We start from the raw sequence: 21,860 nt of genomic DNA, 5'->3' as shown, positions 1-21,860 counted from the left end.
ATTCCTTTATTCCTCTAGTAATCATCTGGTCATTTAGGGCACTTTTTTGTGGCTTAGTCGTTATTAAAACAGGACTACTCAAAACTGGACTACTGGATGTTTTCGCTTTGTTCCATTATCGATGAAAAATGTCCAGGTCTTAGGAACGCCCAAATCTCACCCGTAAGATGCCCCCAGCATGGCCCCTTGAGATCTGGATGCAGTACACATGAACAGCATAGAAAAACATCTGGAAAATGAGTTGTGAAAATACCGATTTGGATGTTTTGGAGAGAAGAATGTCCAAATGCTGTCTTAGGCTACTTTTTAGAGGTTTTTCTCTTTAGAAAATGAGCCCCTTAGTCTTTCCAATGTAAATTCAATTTGCAAGGGCAGACTACTACATATGCTACATGTTTTGTTCTACAGTTTGAGTATTGGCGAAATTCAAAGATGTCACCATTAACTGAATGTACAAAATTTTTTGTCTTGGAATTAACATGATAGACCAAGCAGTTGAAACATGGATAGTGACCCCACACTATTTCTATTTTCTATGGAATGGAAGGGCAGAAGGTCTCAATATGTTTTTCAAATTTCTATTCCTTTTAAACGCTATCATAATTTATTTTTTCTCAAAATCAGGAATGCTTTGTATGATTGCCCTATGTTTCTTAAGTATATTAATAATATCAATAGATAGATTTTCCAAATAGAGATTCTCTGTTGAAGATACAGTCTAAGACAAAATAGTTTGTACGGACTGTACCTTCAATAGAGAATCTCTATCTTGTTGTGCCACTCTATTAAATCTTTCTTTTATATATTAGGATAATCCCTGTCATAAAACCTAGTGGCCATACACCTAGTTTGCTTCATCGTGTCCTGCTGTTCAGAGCAAGTCCTTTTTATCTTCAAAAAATGACTGTATGCGGGAGATTCCTTTTTAAAGGTCTATTATATCAGCCCTTATAATAAGCAATTTGTTAATATCTAAATTGGCTTGGGATAAATATTGGTAGTGAAACTTCCATTTCGGTACAGAATCCTAATGTCTAAGAATGCAATCTCACTTCTATCATAATTCAACTTAAATTTAAAGTTCCCAGGAATTTAACCAGCCATGGAATTCCAAGAGATTGTTTTCATTCCCTGTCCAAATCATTAGTACATCAGCAATCTATCTGCACCACATTAAAATATTATCCTTGCTTTAAGAGCACATGCAGTGTCCCCACCACGCAAGTGCATTCCTGCCCGCCGCTAGAGTGTGGGACCAGAAGTCTCTTCTCATCTCCTGTGAGGAGAGGACACACTATTTGTAGCTCATCACACCATCTGGTTCACGAGTACCTTTTTCGAGCGAATTGTACCGTCCCTTATTGTTTTAGGTCTTTTTTTCTCCCACTTTTAAATTTTCTTCTTTCTTTTTTCTGTGCTTTTTAGACCTCTGTTCCGGTCGGGACTCATTTATGGTTGTCATGTTCTGGGACACCACGTCTTTCTACTAGTTTTTGGTGGGATTCAGTGTTGGTTCCAATCATTTCTTTGATCTGTAGTTTGGGAGTAATTTTAGATGCTACATTATCTTTTTGAGCTTTTGTGGCATCAGTGGTTCATGCTGTGTTTTTTAAGTTACGGTTGATGGCCAGGATATGGAATTTTCTTTCAGAGTACATTTTCACACGGTGATGCAAAGCTATGTTGTTTCACATTTTGTTCATTGTAATGCTTCGTTGTGCGGTTTACCACATGTTACATTGAAGGCTTGGCAAATAGTGCAGAAAACTGTTTCGCAGTTGATTTTGAAAAATAACAGGTTTGATCATATTTCTCCCCAATTGCAGGAATTGCATTGGTTGCCAGTTGAGTGGCATATTGAGTTTAAAATGTTGATACTAATGTTTCAGGTGTTGCATGATGATGCTCCTTTTGAATTGAAGCAAAGATTACAGTTCTGTCATCCTGGTCGGCAGCAACGTTCTCAAAACTGAATGTTGTTAGATGTTTACTCTGTGCATGAGATTGTTACAGATGATTCAGGCTACAGTTTTTTTAGTTGTTGGTCCACAATTATGGAATGCTCTTCCAGATACATTGAAGTAACTGTTGTCGTATGGATTGTTTAGAAAATATTTGAAGGCTTTTTTATTTAAGGCTTTTGATGGATCTTGAATGGGTGAGGTTGGGATTGAAACTGTTTGGTATCATTGTGTGTAGTTTTTTTTAATGTGTGTCTATTGTACCCCGCTCAGATGGCTGGATGAGCAGGCTATAAATATTGATAAATTCCTTATATTTTTTCCAGGTGCTTTGCTCCTTTTTTCTAGCACCATCGAGCCATTTGATTTGGCTATGGCTGTTTTCCCTTCCATGTCATTGAAGATTCTCAGTGGCTTTAAGTGCTGTACCTGATGCAGTAGGACCATCTCTGGCAAAGACGCTCATTCTTGGTGTTTTCAGTGGTTGGGGCCTGAAAATGCCCCTTCCAGCTGTATTCTGTGTCTTCGTATGACGAAAAGAACCCAGCTGGACAGAAAGGCTCAACGAGATAAACTCTTTGGAGCCCATGGCTGCTAGGCCTGTCTCGGACAGTGAGAGTGAGCGTGCATCGAGTATATCTTGTATATTTTTCTGGGTTATTTCCAGTCCTCAAGACACCCCAGACCAGCTGAAGGTATCCCGAACACAGGAAATTCCCAAGGCTGCTTTTAATATATATTTACCTCGTTTATCTGAACTCCTTAATTACCAGAGCTGTGCACTAGCTCTGAAATAACCAAGAACAAATATAATTAGGAAGTATAAGAAGGTATCTTTTATTTCTTAGGCATCAAGTATGATTACAATTAGTCATTGCTCTGTAGGTACAATTTACAGAACACCATTTGTCATGATATTTTGCCAATTCTGATGCGCTACATTGGTTTCCCATGGAGAGAGCAGCCGTGGCCACCCCTCTCTGGCTTGAAGTAGGAAGTACACTAATTTTTATAGGTCCACTCAGGATACAGGTAATATGACAGTAAGCACACCTGATTGGATCTATGTTAATGTCATAGTTAACACTGATTGGCTATTGTAATGATTGTTTACTGGAAAAGCCAGCAAAAGATCACCCCTAAGTCATGTTCTTGCAAGACCCCTCATTTCTACATTTTTGACCACATCTTCCTCAAAACATTTTATGTGACACCTGGTCATCTTCCCATGAAGCCATCTTGTTCTGTTTCCCAAAAACAGCTGTTACTACATCTTCCGGAGGAGCCATTTTGTACTGTTTTTCACTAACACATCTGTGGCCACCATGTTGCCAAATAATGTTACCCTGTCAGTTAGACACCACCACCTCCCCCCCCCCCCCCCCCACCCTTATGGTTTTCTGCTTTTTCTCTACAGTGTTTCAACACTGGAGTTCAAGTCATAGACACAGGCCTATAAGTTTTTCTCTCATTTTGGAGCCTGAACCAAAGCTAGGCCTGAGACCAATAATAGTAATATTCAATCTTTACCTGCCTCGATGCTGACTTTGCTGTGGAGGCCCCCTATGACCAATCAGCATCAGACCTTGACCCAGAGGCAACTTGAAGATTCAACGTTGTCCTCTTCGGCACCAAGGAGCATCGATGACCAGCATCAGGCAAAGGCCAAGAAACATCAGCATCGATCCCCCTTGACGCATGGTGCTGGGAGCTCTGGGGCACCGAGGGGAAAATAAACTCCGCGGTCCCCAAGAAGTGTTGGAGCCAAGAGGTCTATGCAAGAGGTGCCGATGCACAAGTCCCCATGCAGCCAGGACCTGGCATCCATTTCAGCTCCTGCAGTTCAGCAGCCTGTCTCTGACCAGACACCTGAGCCTTTCCTGATGGCCTCTCTCAATGAGCACATCCAGGTTATGCTCCATGAGCACTTGGTGAGGCTTTTACAACAGAGTGCGTCGGCATCTGTGTTTCTTGCACCTGCCATGCCTCTTGCTACTTCCCCCAAGGCCCTAGCCTGCGGTGAGGTCTCTGACGCTGGAGTCATATGCTGCTCTGGTGTCGACAGCCGCCCGTGCTGGCACCCCATCAACGTCGGTGGAGGAAGCTTTTCCAGAATTGAGGGTGGAGCCGACACCTCAGTGCCCATCTCAAGGACATGGTTCCTCATCGAGGCAGGCTTGGTTTCAGTCCTCCCATGAGGAGTTCTTTGCTGACGAGGATCCACATTACTTCTCGGAGGAGTCTTATGGTATCCCATCTGTCACGAAACGCCTAGCCACCCACCTGGGGTTACCCCGCGGCCACTCAGAGGGTCTATCCCCAGCACAGCTCAGGTCCAACTGCACCTGCCGCTTGTACTCTACACTAACATCCAACTCCCACCAACTGGGCGAGTCTTGATAATGTTCTTCACCTTATCTCATGTTGTGTATTTTACACATTCGATTTTGTGCTTTTCTAGTAATGTGATTTATCTCATCATATTTCACCTGTCCCCTCTCCCCCTCCCCCCATAGTTTATTTTTTTTAGAGGCTGACACCACCACAGAAGCTGTGCAGTCTGTGTTACTCAGCCTTCAAAAAAATTGAGCCTCCCAGTGCAGGAACACTTTCTGATCTCATAAGTCTCAAGTATTGTTAAAGGTATAATTTACTAAGCTCTTTCTTTCCAGAATATTGGAAAACATCCTTAGTAAATGCAGCCTTGATGAGCTGTGGCAAACCTCAGAGGGGATGCCCCTACATCCCCCCCCCCCCCCCCCCTCTAAGAAATGTAGTTAGATCTGATGGCTCAAAAAAAGATATACTTATTTTCACAGAGAGGCAGCGTCCGTTTTGGCGCTAGAAACATCTCAATTCTCTGAAGAACGCAAAGACCTGGCATGCCCACAAGCATTTTCTTTGGAGGCTGGGAGCAAGGAACAGAAACACCATCAGAGGCATTCAGATTCAGCTGGCAGTGGATAATAAATCTTTGGAAGCAAAAACTTTGAAAGATTATAGAACTTCGGGTCTATCTGATACTGGTGAGCAGTTTGATTCACTGTCGTCACTAGAAAAACCTCAAGTAGTAACACTTGGTCGACAATTGAGCAAACTGTTGTTAGGAAAATTGAATTCTTTGGATAATTGGATGAATAACTGTTCTGAAGCAAGCCTCATCTCTTGTTGGTCATGGGAAACGTTTGGAAGTTCTAGAAACAAAAGCTAGTAAGACAAACTTGACTGAAGTAACATTGGTTAAAGATAATTCATTAATTCAGAGGAAGTTGGAAGCAATAGAAAATTAAGAACGTGTGCTTTATTAATTTCCCTAGAATAATGGTGATCTCAGATAAGAAAATGTTAAAAATAAAAATATGCTTGTTTGAAATACTAGCTATAACTTCTGAGCATATACCAGAAGTGGCTAAGGTTTATTATATTCCCACCCCCATAGGGGAAGAAGCACTGTTAGTTCAGAAACTGGTGGTATAACTATAAATAGTTTAAATGCTACACCTGTGTCAGAATTGGTCACTGAACCAGCTCCAACTCCTCCTTTTCCTTATACTTTGATTGATACATTTGTTTCAGATGTTGAAAAAGATATTTTGACAACATATATATTTTGTGGGCCACTAGGTCTGGGTGTTCCTAGATATGTCAATGACCATTCAAAGGAGAGACAGAGGCCGATATTCAAAGTGATTTAAGGCTTCCCGGCGCCTAACCAGGGATATTCAGCGGCACTTAACTGGACAACGGCACTGAATATCCCCTGAAACCACCCAAACAAAAAGTGGTCTGGTCAGGAGCGGCACTGGGGAGGTGCCCCAGATTATGCGGATGCTGGCAGTATGCAAGTGCAGGCTCTAAATATCGGGCCAGCACCCGCATAATTTTTTGTTCAGTGTAAAAAAAAAAGACCCCGGTCCCCCTTTTCTTCCTTCCCTCCCCCCTTGCATATTAATGCCCTCCTCCCGCAAGACCCTTCACCCTACCTCCCCCCAGGCTTACCTACATCCCTGGTGGTCCAGTGAGGTCATTGGGTGCAAGAGTGAGGGAGCTGCGCTCCTGCCCTAACAACCCCACTGGACCATCAGCGATGTAGGTAAGCCCTGGGGGGGGGCAGGGGGAGGGTCTTAATGCACAGGGGGAGGGAAAGAAAAATAGGGGACATTGGGACAGGAAGGGGGCTCGGGGGTTTTTATTTATTTATTTTTTTTAACGTTATGCGGACCGGAGTGGCCTGATACTCAGGTGGGGCCGTATAACCCTTATGAGGCCCTGGCTGAATATCGGCCAGGCCTGCATAACCTCCAGCAGCCTGCCCGCCCCAAATTATCCCCCAATATTCAGTGCTGGTGCCTGGACATGGCCCAACACTGAATATTGGGGGATAATTTAGCCAGCGATGATCAGCGTTTAAAAAAATGCTAAACATCGCCGGCTGAATATTGGGGGGATAGTCAATAGGAGTATGTTTCCTGTTAAGATTTTCCTGCAGATATATTATTTTCCATGGTAGTGCTGACCATATTATAGTTTGTGATGGAAATATTGATCAGGTTGGCTTATCCATAATAAACAGTTTTTAATGCTAGATCAGTGACTGGGAAAGTAAATTTTATTTTTTATTTAGATTTTGCTCACACCTTTTTCAGTAGTAGCTCAAGGTGAGGTACACTGGATATTTCTCTGTCCCAGGAGGGCTCACAATCTAATTTTATACCTGAGGCAATGGAGGGTTAGGTGGCTTGCCCAAGATCACAAGGAGCAGCAGTGGGATTTGAACCGGCCATCTCTAGATTACAAAACCGGTGCTCTAACCACTTGGCCACTCCTGCACTCCACTAAAATGTTATTTAAGCCATATTAGGAATGAATGATATTTGGATATAGTATTATAACTCTCGCTCTCCTTATCTGCAGCTCAGCATCTGGTGGGTGTTTCCCTCCAGCAGTCTCTGGAGAGTCACCCTGTCATCCCACAGGATCCCCAAGGAGTACTGGAAAGCAAACCTTCTTTCCCAGGTAAGGGAGATACCTATTTCTACTTTCCTATGTTTGTTTATTTCAGAATTTGCTTTTATGACTCCTAGAAAACTATCTTCTGCAGGCTACCAGTAAGAACAAAGGGGTAAATAGAATCAAATAAGAGCTTTTATTTTTGGAACAGCATCTTCTGTATACAATCCTACAGCTCTTCATAAGTGTCTATTTGCAAAACTCGGTGCGACAGCTGTCAGATTTCGGGGATGTGCTTCCTCTGGAGCAGTCCGAGCCTTTTTGCCAGGTGGTCAAGCAGCAGAAGGCATGTCAGTTCTTGGTTAGGAGCACTTATGGCACTTTTCATGTGGCATCCAGGATCTCTGCTGAAAGTATAGCAATGCGCAGACTCTCATAGCAATTCTGCGCATTGCTATACTTTCAGCAGAGATCCTGGATGCCACATGAAAAGTGTCATAAGTGCTCCTAGCCAAGAACTGACATGTTTCTTATTTGGAACACTCTGTTTAGCAGCGGTTTATTTATTTTATTTATAGCATTTATACCCCGCTCTTTCCCACTCGATAGCAGGTTCAGTTCGGCTTACAAGGTATGGTACAAAGAGTCACAGAGGTGTAACAAAGTATGGTACAAGGTATGGTACAAAGTATCACAGAGATAACACAAAGTATGGTACAGAGTATCACAGAGAAGGTCCAGTTATCAAAGAGTAGGACAATGGGAAGAGATGTGGGGGAGAGGATTGGAGTGTGGGTAGTGTGGATTAGGTTAGAGAATTAAGTTGGGTTATTTGGGTAAGCTTGTTTGAAGAGGTAAGTTTTCAGCAGCTTTCGGAAGGGTAGGTGTTCATTGGTTGTTTGGATGTGTCGAGGTATAGCGTTCCAGAGTTGGCTGCCTATAACGGAGAAGTTGGATGCATAGTAGGTTTTGTATTTGAGGCCTTTGCAATTGGGAAGATGAAGATTGAGATATGTACGAGAAGATTTGGACCCATTCCTGGCTGGAAGATCGGTTGGTGGATGCTCCTGGCCGGGAGGATAACACTTTTTGGAGAGAAGGTTGAGTAGAGGTTGCTGACCAAATCAAGAAGCATACAGTCTCTTCTCTCTCCTGCCGGGCACCTTCTGCATCCACCTCCTCAGCTAGGAAGGGTTTTGACAGCTTGCCAGCTTACTCAGGCTCAGCCCCAGCACACTTGTTCATGTCTACAGCGTGCGCCTAAGGTCCCTGCTGCTCCCCAGTCAAAGCAAGGGATGGGATTTTGACTGGCTCCAGCAGACCATAACCACAGTAAAAGTATTCGTCCCGGGTAACTTGCTGGTCGGGTGGAATCTAAAATGTTTTCACCAAAGGTGACCTCTTATAACTTCCGACCAGTGGGTTCTTCAAATAGTCCGTCTTGGGTATGCCCTCAATTGACATCTCAAACCTCCAAATTGCCCACCGCGAGCTCATTCATTCAGGTCTCAGCACAGACAGGTACTTGCAGAGGAACTCTCCACCCTTCTAAAGGCCCAAGTGATCGAACCCGTTCCACCAAGGGAAGAAGTGCAGGGATTCTATTCCAGGCACTTCCTTATTCAAAAGAAGACATGTGGAATGTGTCCCATCCTAGACCTAAGAGCCCTGAACAAATTTCTAGTCCGAGAAAAGTTCAGGATGGTTTCTCTGGGCACCCTTCTTCCAGTGATTCAGAAAAACAATTGGCTATACTCTTTGGGCTTAAAGGATGCATATACTCACATCCTGATACTTCCAGCCCACTGGAAGTATCTTCGATTTCAGCTGGGAACACATCACTTCAGTACTGCTTGTTGCCTTTTGGCCTTGCGTCAGTTTCCAGGGTCTTCACCAAGTGTCTAGCAGTAGTTGCAGCATCGCTACTCAGACTGGGAGTCCATGTATTCCCGTATCTCAACGATTAGCTGGTGAAAAGCACCTCAGAGAACGGTGCTCAGGAGTCCATGCAGATGACTATTCCATATCATCATGCTGATCAATCCATAGACTGGTGGGTTGTGTCCATCTACCAGCAGGTGGAGATAGAGAGCAAACTTTGCCTCCCTATATGTGGTCATGTGCTGCCGGAAACTCCTCAGTATGTTCTCTATCTCAGCAGGTGGTGGTCACACACAGCAGCAGCTCTGGCTAGGCCTCCAAGCCTAATTTTTAGGTTTTGTTGAGTGCCTGGGGTTGAGGGCTCTTCTTGAGCAAGTGCAAACCTGGTGGCGCCAGGTCCCTCCTTTTCTCCCCCCTCCCGCTGGCTCCGTTAAAAAAAAAAAAAAAAATTTGAACGTCCTTAAGGGCGTTTATTTCGACGTTTATTTAAACGTTTATTGCAGCTACTCACTGGGACACCAGGTCGTTACAGCTCGGAGCGAGAAGCAGGTAATTTTTACCTTTTTATAGCGGGCAGGGGGTTCCCCGATTGATCTCCACGTGGCCTATGGCGTCGGAGGGCGAGGGCGCAAAGAGTCGCTCCCCGGATCACTTGGGCGCTTCTAGAGGGGATGCGGGGGTCTTAAAGTCTGATTCGCCCTTGTTGGGTGACAGTTTCGTGACCGATGAGTGTCCCGGTCCTTCCTCCGGTGTGGCGGTTTTTCCCGCCATAAACGCCCATCCCCCGCTGCTCGCCTCCGCCATCTTGGCCGGCCACGCGGCTCGGACGGCTTCTTCTTGGGCCGCCCTTGAGGTAGGAGACATTAATGCCATGAACGCCCTTAATTTGGGCGACGGCACAAAAGCGGCTAAAGTTAAGCGCCGTTCTTCCCGCGCGGCTCCTTCGCGGAGTGTCGCGCCAGACGCCATCTTGGATGCGCAGCATGTCTCTCCCCCGCTCTTGCGAGCGCCGGTTGAGGGTGCGTCTAGGGCTGTAGCCCAGGCTGCGGAAGTGCACAGTCTGGGGGGTTTCTCCCCCGAGTTTGTTTTGCTGCTGCATCAGGCCTTCCTTATGCAAAACGCTGCCCCTGCTCCCTCGTCTGGTAAAGAGGTTGAGGCCCCTGGAGGTAAACGCCCTCGGGTTGATTCCCAGGCCTTGGAGGACTTTGTCTCCTCCGATGTAGATGAGGGCAGCGTATCTGAGTTCTCCCAACGGTCCTTTGCGGATTCCTTGGAGGAGACGGATCCCCGCTCGGATGGAGCAGATGACCCCTCTGCAGCGCGGCTCTTTAGCTCAGAGGATTTGCCCAACCTGTTAATGCAGGCCATGGGCATTTTGAAGATTTCCTCTCCGGAGGACGTCTCTCCCTCAGCCCCTGTTGGCTCTGCCATTATGCTGGGGACGAAGCGCCTGCATAGAACCTTCCACGTGCATGATGCCATGCACACCTTATTTTCGGCTCAGTGGGATGTCCCGAAGCGAGCCTTAAAGTGGTTAGGGCTATGTCCCGCCTCTATCCTTTGCCTGAAAGTGAACGTGAGGCCTATCTGTGGCCTACCGTGGTTTCTTTAATCACTGCGGTGACTAAGAAAACGGCGTTGCCGGTGGAAGGTGGCACGGCCCTATAGGACGCCCAAGACAGAAGATTGGAGGCGGCCTTAAGGTCGTCCTTTGAGGCGGCTGCTTTAAGTTTGCAGGCCTCAGTTTGCGTCTCCTATGTGGCCAGGGCGTGCCTGACTATGGTGCAGCGGGCTTCCCCCTCGGATCATTCCTTGAGGGCTGATTGGCCGGCCCTGGAATCGGGCTTAGCCTATTTGGCAGACTTGCTGTATGATGTCTTGAGGGCCTCAGCTAAAGGCATGGCTCAGACAATCTCTGCGCGGCGGTGGCTTTGGCTGAAGCATAGGTCTGCGGACCACGCCTCTAAATCCCGCCTGGCTAGATTGCCTTTTAAAGGCAAGCTGCTCTTTGGGGTCGAGCTGGACAAAGTCGTGACCGATCTCGGCACGTCTAAGGGCAAGAGGTTACCAGAGGTCAGGGCTCGGGCTAGTACTCGCCCCGGTACCTCCAGAGGACGGTTTCAGGAAGCCCGTCGGTACCACCCGGGCAGGTCGGGCTCCTCTGCCCCCTCTTCCTTCAAGAGGAACTTCTCCCCCAAGCAGCATTCCTTTCGCAGAGACCGCCGTCCCGGAGGTGCTCCCTCCGGTCCTCCCCTAGGGTCTCGTACCCAATGACGGGGCCTTGGTTCACGCCCCAGTGCAGATTGGAGGACGGCTGTCCTAGTTTCTGGGCGAGTGGATCACAGTAACTTCAGACGCTTGAGTGCTGGAAGTCATCAGAGACGGCTACAAGCTAGAGTTCTGCCGACCCTTAAGAGACGGGTTTGTACTCTCTCCCTGCAAGTCTCCGGTCAAAGCTGTGGCAGTGCAGCAGACCTTGGACAATCTGATCCGCCTGGGTGCGGTCATTCCGGTGCCAGAAAATCAGCTTGGCAAGGGACGTTACTCCATTTACTTTGTGGTACCAAAGAAAGGAGGTTCTGTACAGCCTATCCTCGACCTCAAGGGGTCAATCAGGCACTTTCGCATGGAGACCCTCCGCTCTGTTATAGCGGCAGTGAAGGCAGGAGAGTTCCTGGCATCCTTGGACATCAAGGAAGCGTACTTGCATATTCCCATCTGGCCTTCTCATCAACGCTTTCTGCGTTTTGCAGTACTGGGCCGACACTTCCAGTTCAGAGCCCTCCCGTTCAGGTTGGCTACTGCGCCGCGGACCTTCTCCAAAGTAATGGTGGTCATCGCGGCCTTCCTGAGGAAGGAAGGAGTACAAGTCCATCATTATCTGGACGACTGATAGATCCGAGCCCCCTCTTATGCAGAGTGCGGCAAGGCTGTGAACCGGGTGGTTGCTCTTTTGAGCTCCCTGGGGTGGATCATCAACTGGGAGGAAAGCCAGCTGCGCCCAACTCAGTCCCTGGAGTATCTGGGAGTTCGATTCGACACCCAAGTGGGCAGAGTGTTCCTGCCAGACAATCGGATTGTCAAGCTTCAGGCTCAGATGGACCAGTTCCTAGTAGCCTCTCCTCTTCGGGCTTGGGACTATGTGCAGCTGTTGGGCTCTATGACGGCCACGATGGAAGTAGTGCCCTGGGCCAGGGCTCATATGAGACCACTACAACACTCTCTGCTGCAGCGCTGGACTCCGATGTCGGAGGATTATGCTGTGCGCCTTCCCTTGGACCCAGCAGTGCGCAAGGCGCTGAGCTGGTGGACGCAGACAGACAAGTTGTCTGCAGGAATGCCTCTGGTGACCCCGGAGTGGATTGTCGTCACGACGGACGCCTCTTTGTCGGGCTGGGGAGCCCGCTGCTTAGGAAGGACAGCGCAGGGGCTCTGGTCTCCTGCAGAGGTAAAGTGGTCTATCAACCTCCTGGAACTCAGAGCCATTCGGTTGGCGCTTTTGGAGTTCATCCCGGTACTGGCGTTGAAGCCTGTACGGGTCCTGTCGGACAATGCCACGGCTGTGGCCTATGTCAACTGCCAGGGAGGTACCAAGAGTGCCCCTCTAGCCAAGGAGGCCATGAATCTATGCCAGTGGGCGGAAGCGAACCTGGAACAGCTGTCAGCGGCCCACATTGCCGGAGTCATGAATGTCAAGGCGGACTTTCTCAGTCGCCATACCTTGGAGCCCGGAGAGTGGCAGCTATCTGTTCAGGCGTTCTTGGACATCACGAAGCGCTGGGGCCAGCCGAGCCTAGATCTGATGGCGTCATCGGCCAATTGCCAAGTGCCGCGCTTTTTCAGCAGAGGACGGGACCCTCGATCCCTGGGAGTAGATGCTCTTCTCCAACAGTGGCCGACACAAGAGCTTCTCTATGTGTTCCCGCCCTGGCCCATGTTGGGCAGGGTGCTAGACCGGGTGGCAAAGCATCCGGGCCGGATAATCCTGGTGGGTCCGGATTGGCCCTGACGTCCCTGGTATGTGGACTTGATCAGGCTCTCAGTGGACGAACCTCTGCGACTGCCAGTGGAGCAGGGCCTGTTACATCAGGGTCCCGTGGTGATGGAGGATCCCTCCCCCTTTGGTCTTACGGCCTGGCTATTGAGCGGCAGAGTCTGAGGAAGAAGGGCTTCTCAGACAAGGTCATCGCCACTCTGCTGAGAGCGAGGAAGCGCTCTACTTCTGCTTACGCCAGGGTTTGGCGTACCTTTGCAGCGTGGTGTGAAGCAGGTTCACTTTCTCCATTTACTGCTCCAATTTCTTCAGTGCTGGCGTTCCTGCAAGAAGGTCTGGAGAAAGGCCTGTCGCTCAGTTCCCTGAAAGTCCAGGTAGCGGCCCTGGCTTGCTTCAGGGTCCGCCTGAAGGGTGCTTCCCTGGCTTTGCAGCCAGATGTGGTGCGTTTCCTCAAGGGAGTTAATCACCTGCGCCCTCCTCTGCACTCAGTGGTGCCTGCGTGGAATCTCAACCTGGTGCTAAGAGCCTTACAAAGCCGCCTTTTGAACCCTTGTCGAGGGCATCTCTGAAAGACCTGACGTTGAAAACAGTCTTTTTGGTGGCTATCACTTCAGCCAGAAGAGTTTCCGAGCTCCAGGCACTCTCTTGTCGAGAGCTTTTTCTGCAGTTCACTGAGGCAGGAGTGACTATTCGCACAGTGTCTTCCTTCCTACCCAAGATTGTTTCTCGCTTCCATGTGAGTCAGCAGCTCTGTCTCCCTTCCTTTCGTAGGGAGGACTACCCAGAAGAGTATTCTGCTCTCTAATATCTGGGATGTGAGACGGGTCATCATCAGATACTTGGAAGTGACCAATGATTTCCGGAAGTCGGATTATCTGTTTGTCCTGTTTGCAGGTCCTCGTAAGGGTCTGCAGGCTGCTAAGCCTACAGTGGCAAGATGGGTCAAGGAAGCCATTGCAGCGGCTTATGTGGCCGCGGGGAAGGTGCCGCCTATTCAGTTGAAGGCCCACACCACTAGAGCTCAGGCGGCCTCGATGGCAGAGGCCGGGTCCGTCTCCTTGGAAGAGATTTGCAAGGCGGCAACTTGGGCGTCGGCCCATACCTTCTCCAGACATTACCGCTTGACTGTGGCTGCTCGGGCGGAGGCCCGGTTTGGAGCTTCAGTGTTGAGTTCAGGGATTTCAATGTCCCGCCCTGGGTGAGTACTGCTTCGGTACATCCCACCAGTCTATGGATTGATCAGCATGATATGGAAGGTAAAATTATGTATCATACCTGATAATTTTCTTTCCATTAATCATAGCTGATCAATCCATAACCCCTCCCAGATATCTGTACTGTTTATATTCTGGTTGAATTTTAGGTTCAAGTTTAGTCTTCAGTTACTTCAGGAGGACTTCGTGTTCAAGTTTTTTCACTTGGATTCTTCAAGAGTTGAGACGAGTTTGTGTTACAGTGAGCTGCTGCATTCCTCTCCCCTCCGTTTTACGGGGCTGGATTGAGACTTAAATTCTGCCGGCACTCCCTCCTGCTTCGTGCGGCTGTAGGGCAGCTTTGTACCCCTCCCGCTTCGGCGGTGTTAGGGTCAGTCAGCTCCTCCCGCGGTTGCGGTTGCAGGATAAGCCAGATCCCCCCGCATCGGCGGGTGTGGTGTCCCTCCCCCGCTCCGCGGGGATGAGCTGGACGGATTCCCCTCCCCCACTTGTGTGAGGATGAGCTGGGTTAATTCCCCTCCCCCGTTTCGGCGGTGGTGAGCTGGGCAGAGTGTCCCTTTGTGGGTATAATTCTCTAAGTGCTGAGTCCTGCGGATGGAGCTTTGATATCGACATACTGAGGAGTTTCCGGCAGCACATGACCACATATAGGGAGGCAAAGTTTGCTCTCTATCTCCACCTGCTGGTAGATGGACACAACCCACCAGTCTATGGATTGATCAGCTATGATTAATGGAAAGAAAATTATCAGGTATGATACATAATTTTACCTTTGAGTGCTAGAGCTACTAGGGTTTGTTTTAAACTACCCTACGTCCCATCTACACCCTGTCCAGTGATTAGAGTTCATAGGAGTCCTGCTTGACACACAGAAGGTTCGAGCCTACCTCCCGAAGGCGAGAGCGGACAATCTTGTCTTGCTGACATCCAAGGTTCATGCCTCTCAGCAGGCCACAGCTCGGCAGATGTCGATATTGCTGGGCCACGTGGCTTCCACAGTGTACGTTACACTCATGACACATCTTCACTTGAGATCAGCTCAGTGGACCCTGGCTTCTCAGTGGTATCAAGCCACAGGGAGTCTAGAAGATGTTATTCAAATATCCCCAGAGCTTGTACACTCTCTTCAGTGGTGGATAATTCGATCCAGTTTGACTCTGTGTATTCAAATATCCCTAGAGCTTGTACACTCTCTTCAGTGGTGGATAATTCGATCCAGTTTGACTCTGTGACTTCCATTCCAAATTCCTCAGCCACAGAAAGTGCTAATGATGGATGCATCTCTCCTGGGATGGGGAGCTCATGCTAGATGGGCTTTCACACTCAAGGTGCTTGGTCCTCCCAGGAAACGAATCTTCAGATCAACCTCCTGGAGCTTTGGGCAATATGGAACTCTCTAAAGGCTTTCAGAGATTGGCTATCTCATCAAATTGTTCTCATTCAAACAATCAGGTTGCAATGTATTAAATCAACAATTGAGGGGCATTGGATCACACCCTCTGTGTTAGGAGGCCGTCCGAATGTGGCATTGGGTTTGCCAACATGGCATGTTCATTCGAGCCACTTATCTGTCAGGCGCAAACAATACCATGACTGACAAGCTGAGCAAGATAATGCAACCGTATGAGTGGTCGCTCAATATGGGCATAGCCTGTAAGATCTTCTGAGCGTGGAGCACCCCCTTGGTAGATCTTTTTGCCACTCAGATCAACCACAAGATCCCTCAGTTCTGTTCCAGGCTTTAGGCCCATGGCAGACTAGCATCAGATGCCTTCCTCCTCAGGGGACAGGTCTTCTGTATGCGTATCCTCTGATTCTTCTAGTGGGAAAAACTTTGTTGAAACTCAAGCCAAGACCGTGGAGCCATGATTCTGATCGCACCGCTCTGGCCATAGCAGATATGGTTCCCTCTTCTACTGGGATTATCCTTCGAAGAACCGTGGAGATTGGAGTGTTTCTGACCCTCATTATACAGAACAAGGGGTTGCTTCTACATCCCAACCTCCAGTCTCTGGCTTTTACAGCTTGGCTATTGAGAGCCTAGAATTCACTTCCTTGGGTCTTTTCAGAGGGTATCTCCTGAGTCTTGCTGGCTTCCAGGAAAGATTCCATGAGGTGTTACTCTTTTAAATGGAGGAGCTTTGCTGTCTGGTGTGAGCAAGGCCCTAAATCCCCTTACTTGCATTACACAAACCCTGCTTGAATACCTTGTACACTTGTCAGAGTCTGGTCTAAAGACCAACCATAAGGGTTCACCTTAGTGCAAGTAGTTCTTATCACTGTGTAGAAGGTAAGCCCATCTCTGTACAGCCTATACTTGTTTGATTCATGAGAAGTTTGCTCCTGTCAAAGCCCCCGTCAAACCTCCACCAGTGTCATGGGATCTCAGCGTCTTTCTCACTCAGCTGATGAAAGCTCCTTTTGAGCCACTACTACTACTACTATTTAGCATTTCTATAGCGCTACAAGGCGTACGCAGCGCTGCACAAACATAGAAGAAAGACAGTCCCTGCTCAAAGAGCTTACAATCTAATAGACAAAAAAGTAAATAAAGTAAGCAAATCAAATCAATTAATGTGAACGGGAAGGAAGAGAGGAGGGTAGGTGGAGGCGAGTGGTTACAAGTGGTTACGAGTCAAAAGCAATGTTAAAGAGGTGGGCTTTCAGTCTAGATTTAAATGTGGCAAGACGTAGGAGCTCAGGAAGTTTATTCCAGGCGTAGGGTGCAGCGAGACAGAAGGCGCGAAGTCTGGAGTTGGCAGTAATGGAGAAGGGAACAGATAAGAAGGATTTATCCATGGAGCGGAGTGCACAGGAAGGGGTGTAGGGAAGGACGAGTGTGGAGAGATACTGGGGAGCAGCAGAGTGAGTACATTTATAGGTTAGTAGAAGAAGTTTGAACAGGATGCGAAAACGGATAGGGAGCCAGTGAAGGGTCTTGAGGAGAGGGGTAGTATGAGTAAAGTGACCCTGGCGGAAGACGAGACGGGCAGCAGAGTTTTGAACCGACTGGAGAGGGGAGAGGTGACTAAGTGGGAGGCCAGCAAGAAGCAGATTGCAGTAGTCTAAACTAGAGGTGACAAGGGTGTGGATGAGGGTTTTGGTAGAGTGCTCGGAAAGAAAGGGGCGGATTTTACGGATGTTGTAAAGAAAGAAACGACAAGTCTTGGCAGTCTGTTGGATATGAGCAGAGAAGGCGAGAGAAGAGTCAAAGATGACCCCAAGGTTTTGAGCTGAGGAGACAGGGAGAATGAGAGAGCCATCAACAGAAATAGAAAACGGGGGGAGCGGGGAGGTGGGTTTGGGGGGGAAAATGAGAAGCTCGGTTTTGGTCATATTTAATTTCAGGTGGCGTTGAGACATCCAGACAGCAATGTCAGACAAGCACGCTGAAACTTTGGTTTGGATGCAAGGTGAGATATTAGGGGTAGAAAGGTAGATTTGGGAGTCATCAGCATAGAGATGGTAGGAAAAGCCATGGGATGAGATTAATGAACCAAGGGAAGAAGTGTAGATAGAAAAGAGGAGGGGACCAAGAACAGAACCCTGAGGGATAGAAGTAGAAGAGGATCCACCAGAGTGAACACTAAAGGTGCGGAGGGAGTTCCTGCCATCTGAAGTACTTGACCCAGAAGGTCATTTTCTTGGTGGCTGTTACTTCAGCTTGTAGGGTCAGTGAGCTTCAGGCTTTAGTAGTGGATACATCTTGTATTAAGTTTCATCACAACAGAGTAGTCCTCCGCACTCTAAGTTCCTGACGAAGGTAGTGTCGGAGTTCCATCTGAACCAGTTGATTGTCTTGCCAACATTCTTTCCCCGACCTCATGCCCATCCTGGCCAAAGCAGCTTGCACACCTTGGATTGCAAGAGAACATTAGCCTACTATATGGAGCGGACAAGGTCCTCCCAGCTTTTTGTTTCTTTTGATCCCAACAGGATTGGGGGTCACCATCTGAAAATGCACCATTTCAATTTGGCAAGCAGATTGCATTTCCTTCACTTATGCCCATGCTGGACTGGCCTTGGAGGGTCATGTCGCGGCTCATAATGTCTGAGCCATGTCTGCATCGGTAGCCCATTTGAGGTTAGCCCTCATTGAAGAAATTTGTAAGGCTGCAATGTGGTCTTCAGTCCACACATTCACATCATACTACTGCCTTGAGCAGGATACCTGACGCAACAGTTGGTTCGGGCAGACAGTGTTGCAGAATCTGTTTGGGGTCTAGAATCGAACTCCACCCTTCTAGGCCCATTTTATTCTGTTCCAGGCTGCAGTCTCATTCAGATTGTATATAAATTCAGGTTAATCTGAGTTATGTCCTCGCCATTGCGAGGCCCAATTGACCAGTGTTTGTTGTTTTTGGTGAGCCTGGATGCTAGGGATTCCCCACTTGTGTGAAGATAGAAGCCTGCTTGTCCTCGGAGAAAATGAAGAGACTTACCTGTAGCAGGTATTGTCTGAGGACAGCAGACTTCATATTCTCACTATCTCTCCCACCTCCCCTTGGAGCTGTCTCCTTGGTTATTTTTACTTTATTTTTTGCCTTAGTATTAAACTGAGGAGACCGTGTTTTCACGATAAGCCAGAAGTCACTTGCGCATGTGTGATGGAGCACGGATCATGCTCCACAAAGCTCTGTTTGTAGCTTTGGCAAAATGCCGGACCGGACGACGCAGATTGGCATTACCCACTTTTCAGAATATGTAAGCCTGCTGTCCTCGGAAAATACCTGCTACAGGTAAGTATCTTAGCTTTATTCCCACAGAATAGTTTGCCATTTTGATAAAATTTATGAGAAAAAACTACTGTTATGGAAGATATAGAGGCTCATTTTCAAAGTATGTAGACTTACAGAGTTATATAGATTACTATGGAGCTTATTTTCAAAGCATTTAGACATAAAGTTACATAGAGGTGTATTTTCAAAGCACTTAGACTTAAGTTCTATAGTAACCTGTGGAACTTTGTAAGTCTCAGTGCTTTGAAAATACGCCTGTAAGTCTATGTTCTTTGAAAATGAGCACCAAAATGAACTTCACAATACTCAAAAGGAATAAATAGAATGAATACAGAATAAAACATCTAGGATTATTCCATGTTCTACATCACGTTCATAAACTTTGTGACACTTTGACTTATGATGGGGAGCAGATTAAAATCTTTCAAGATTACTCTGTAGAACTGCAGCAATGGAGGAGACAATTTACACCTATTTGTGCACAGCTTCATTACAAACAGCAACACTTTATGCTAAGATATCCAGGACTGTTAAAGATTTTTATAAATGGCAAATGGCAGACTTTTGATAAACCGCAAGCTGCTCAAGCTTGCTTGTATCATTCCTTGGAAAGCAAGCAGGAAGATAAGTGATTGTGAGCAGCCCCAGTCTATTGTATGGCTGATGGAAAGAGAACAGTTCGCTAATTGGTTATCTTTGATATTGAGGTTTTCAATGTTTAGTACACTTTAAGAAAGAGGCTGGTTGGTCTTGTTTATTATCAGTGTTGTGTGTGATGGGGAGGCCTGTGGGGCATTGATGTGATTCTCTGACCCGCTGCTCCATGGAGTAGTGGGATCTATTATGGTATATTGGGGGGGGGGGGGGGAAGGTGGGAGGATTGGGGTGGGTGAATGTGAGGACCCTGGGCGCCGATGTTTGTGATAGGGTTGTGATGTTATTATTCTCCGAGGACAAGCAGGCTGATTGTTCTCACTAATGGGTCGACGTCCACGGCGGCCCCCACCTTCGGAATTTTCCAGAGGAAAAACAGCAAACTTTAGAATCCTCCAGAACACGGGACGCACATGCGCGGCCATCTTCCTGCCCGCCGCGCAAGAGTCCCGCTTCAGTTTCTTCTTTTCCGTGGTTGGAGAGTGGCTGCTTGCGGTCTCTCTCTGTTCGGCCCCTGAGGAAACCTTCGCGTTTTGAGCTTTGCTCGTTCGTTTTCTTTTTTCCTAATCCTATTTCCTTTTTTTTTTTTTAAAAACAAAACAAAAAGAAGCCCCTTACTTTTACTTTTGCCTTTTCTAAGTTTTTGTTCGCTTTTATCGTGGCTCTCTTAGGCTGCGTGTACGCGTTCTTCCTTTTGTGCCCTTTTTCTTGGCACAATCGAGAATTTTGATTTCGCCGCCACGATTTTTCCGTCCATGTCATCGAGGACTCCCAGTGGCTTCAAAAAGTGTTCTCGGTGCAGCCGGGCAATCTCAGTTACCGACCACCACGCGTGGTGTCTTCAGTGCCTTGGGCCCGACCATCGTCCAGACGCATGTAAGTTGTGTCTTAGCCTTAGAAAACGGACACAGGCATCGAGACAAGCTCAGCGGGACTGTCTGGAGCTTCGCCCAGTTCACCGAGGTCGGCGGCGTCGATATCGGCACCGGAGATGGTATCGACATTGGGAGCGCAGGTAATGGCTGTCCGGAGACCACCACACGCTGGGAGCAGTGAGCCATCGAGTGGGTCTCCACCTGCCTCGATGACTCCTGCTATGCAGGCCCACTGGGACCAACTATTTTCGGACCCGACCCCGAGGAGGCGTGTGGATTCCACGTCCTCCTCGTCAGTATCGAGGAGTGCCGATGACGTGCATCAAGCGAAAGCTAAGAAGCACAGTCATCGCTCTCCTTCTACACACGGTACTACTACTACTACTTAACATTTCTAGAGCGCTACTAGGGTTACGCAGCGCTGTACAGATTAACAAAAAAAAGGATAGTCCCTGCTCCAAGGAGCTTACAATCTAATGGGTGAAATGTCAAGTTGGGGCAGTCTAGATTTCCTGAATAGAGGTATGGTGGTTAGGTGCCGAAGGCGACATTGAAGAGGTGGGCTTTGAGCAAGGCTTTGAAGATGGACAGGGAGGGGGCCTGACGTATGGGCTCAGGGAGTTTATTCCAGGCATGGGGTGACTCGAGGCAGAAAGGGCGGAGCCTTGAGTTGGCGGTGGTGGAGAAGGGTACAGAAAGGAGGGATTTGTCTTGAGAACAGAGGTTACGGGTAGGAGTGTAAGGGGAGATGAGGGTAGGGGAGGGGCTGTAGCTCAAGTCCATTTGTAGGTTAAAAGGAGAAGCTTAAACTGTATGCGATACCTGGTCGGAAGCCAGTGAAGTGACTTGAGGAGAGGGGTGATGTGAGTGTACCGGTCCAGGCGGAAGATAAGACGTGCAGCAGAGTTCTGAACGGACTGAAGGGGGGATAGATGGCAAAGTGGGAGGCCAGTGAGGAGTAGGTTGCAGTAGTCAAGGCGAGAGGTAATGAGAGAGTGGATGAGAGTTCGGGTGGTGTGCTCAGGAAAGGGCGAATTTTGCTGATGTTATAGAGGAAGAAGGGACAGGTCTTGGCTATTTGCTGGATATGCGCAGAGAAGGAGAGGGAGGAGTCGAAGATGACTCCGAGGTTGCGGGCAGATGAGACGGAGACGATGAGGGTGTTATCAACAGAAATAGAGAGTGGAGGGAGAGGAGAAGTGGGTTTGGGAGGGAAGACAATAAGCTCGGCCATGTTTAGTTTCAAGTAGCGGTTGGACATCCAGGCCGCAATGTCGGCTAAGCAGGCCGATACTTTAGCCTGGCTTTCTGCAGTGATGTCTGGTGTGGAGAGATAAAGCTGAGTGTCATCAGCATAAAGATGATATTGGAAACCATGAGAGGAGATTAGGGAGCCCAGGGAGGAGGTGTAGATTGAGAAAAGAAGGGGTCCAAGGACAGATCCCTGAGGAACACCAACAGAGAGCGGGATGGGGGTGGAGAAAGAACCATGAGAATGTACTCTGAAGGTACGGTGAGAGAGATAAGAGGAGAACCAGGAGAGGACAGAGCCCTGGAACCCAAATGAGGACAGTGTGGCGAGAAGTAAGTTG

At 48.0% G+C, this 21,860-nt stretch overlaps 1 protein-coding gene across 1 annotated transcript in view; it reads left to right on the top strand.

Annotated features, from left to right (window-relative positions):
• Nucleotides 1-21,860, top strand: part of SCAF11 (SR-related CTD associated factor 11) — a 580,274-nt gene that overhangs the window by 445,838 nt on the left and 112,576 nt on the right. The window contains exon 12 of the mRNA XM_030217091.1: nucleotides 6,876-6,977. Within this exon, the coding sequence (XP_030072951.1) occupies nucleotides 6,876-6,977 (102 nt within the window). The remainder of the gene's footprint in view (nucleotides 1-6,875; nucleotides 6,978-21,860) is intronic.

Source organism: Microcaecilia unicolor, chromosome 10, assembly GCF_901765095.1.
Source record: "Microcaecilia unicolor chromosome 10, aMicUni1.1, whole genome shotgun sequence".
NCBI classification, from domain to species: Eukaryota; Metazoa; Chordata; class Amphibia; order Gymnophiona; family Siphonopidae; genus Microcaecilia; species Microcaecilia unicolor.
The sequence above is the reverse complement of the archived record's forward strand: the minus strand, read 5'-3'. Positions and strand labels throughout refer to the sequence as shown.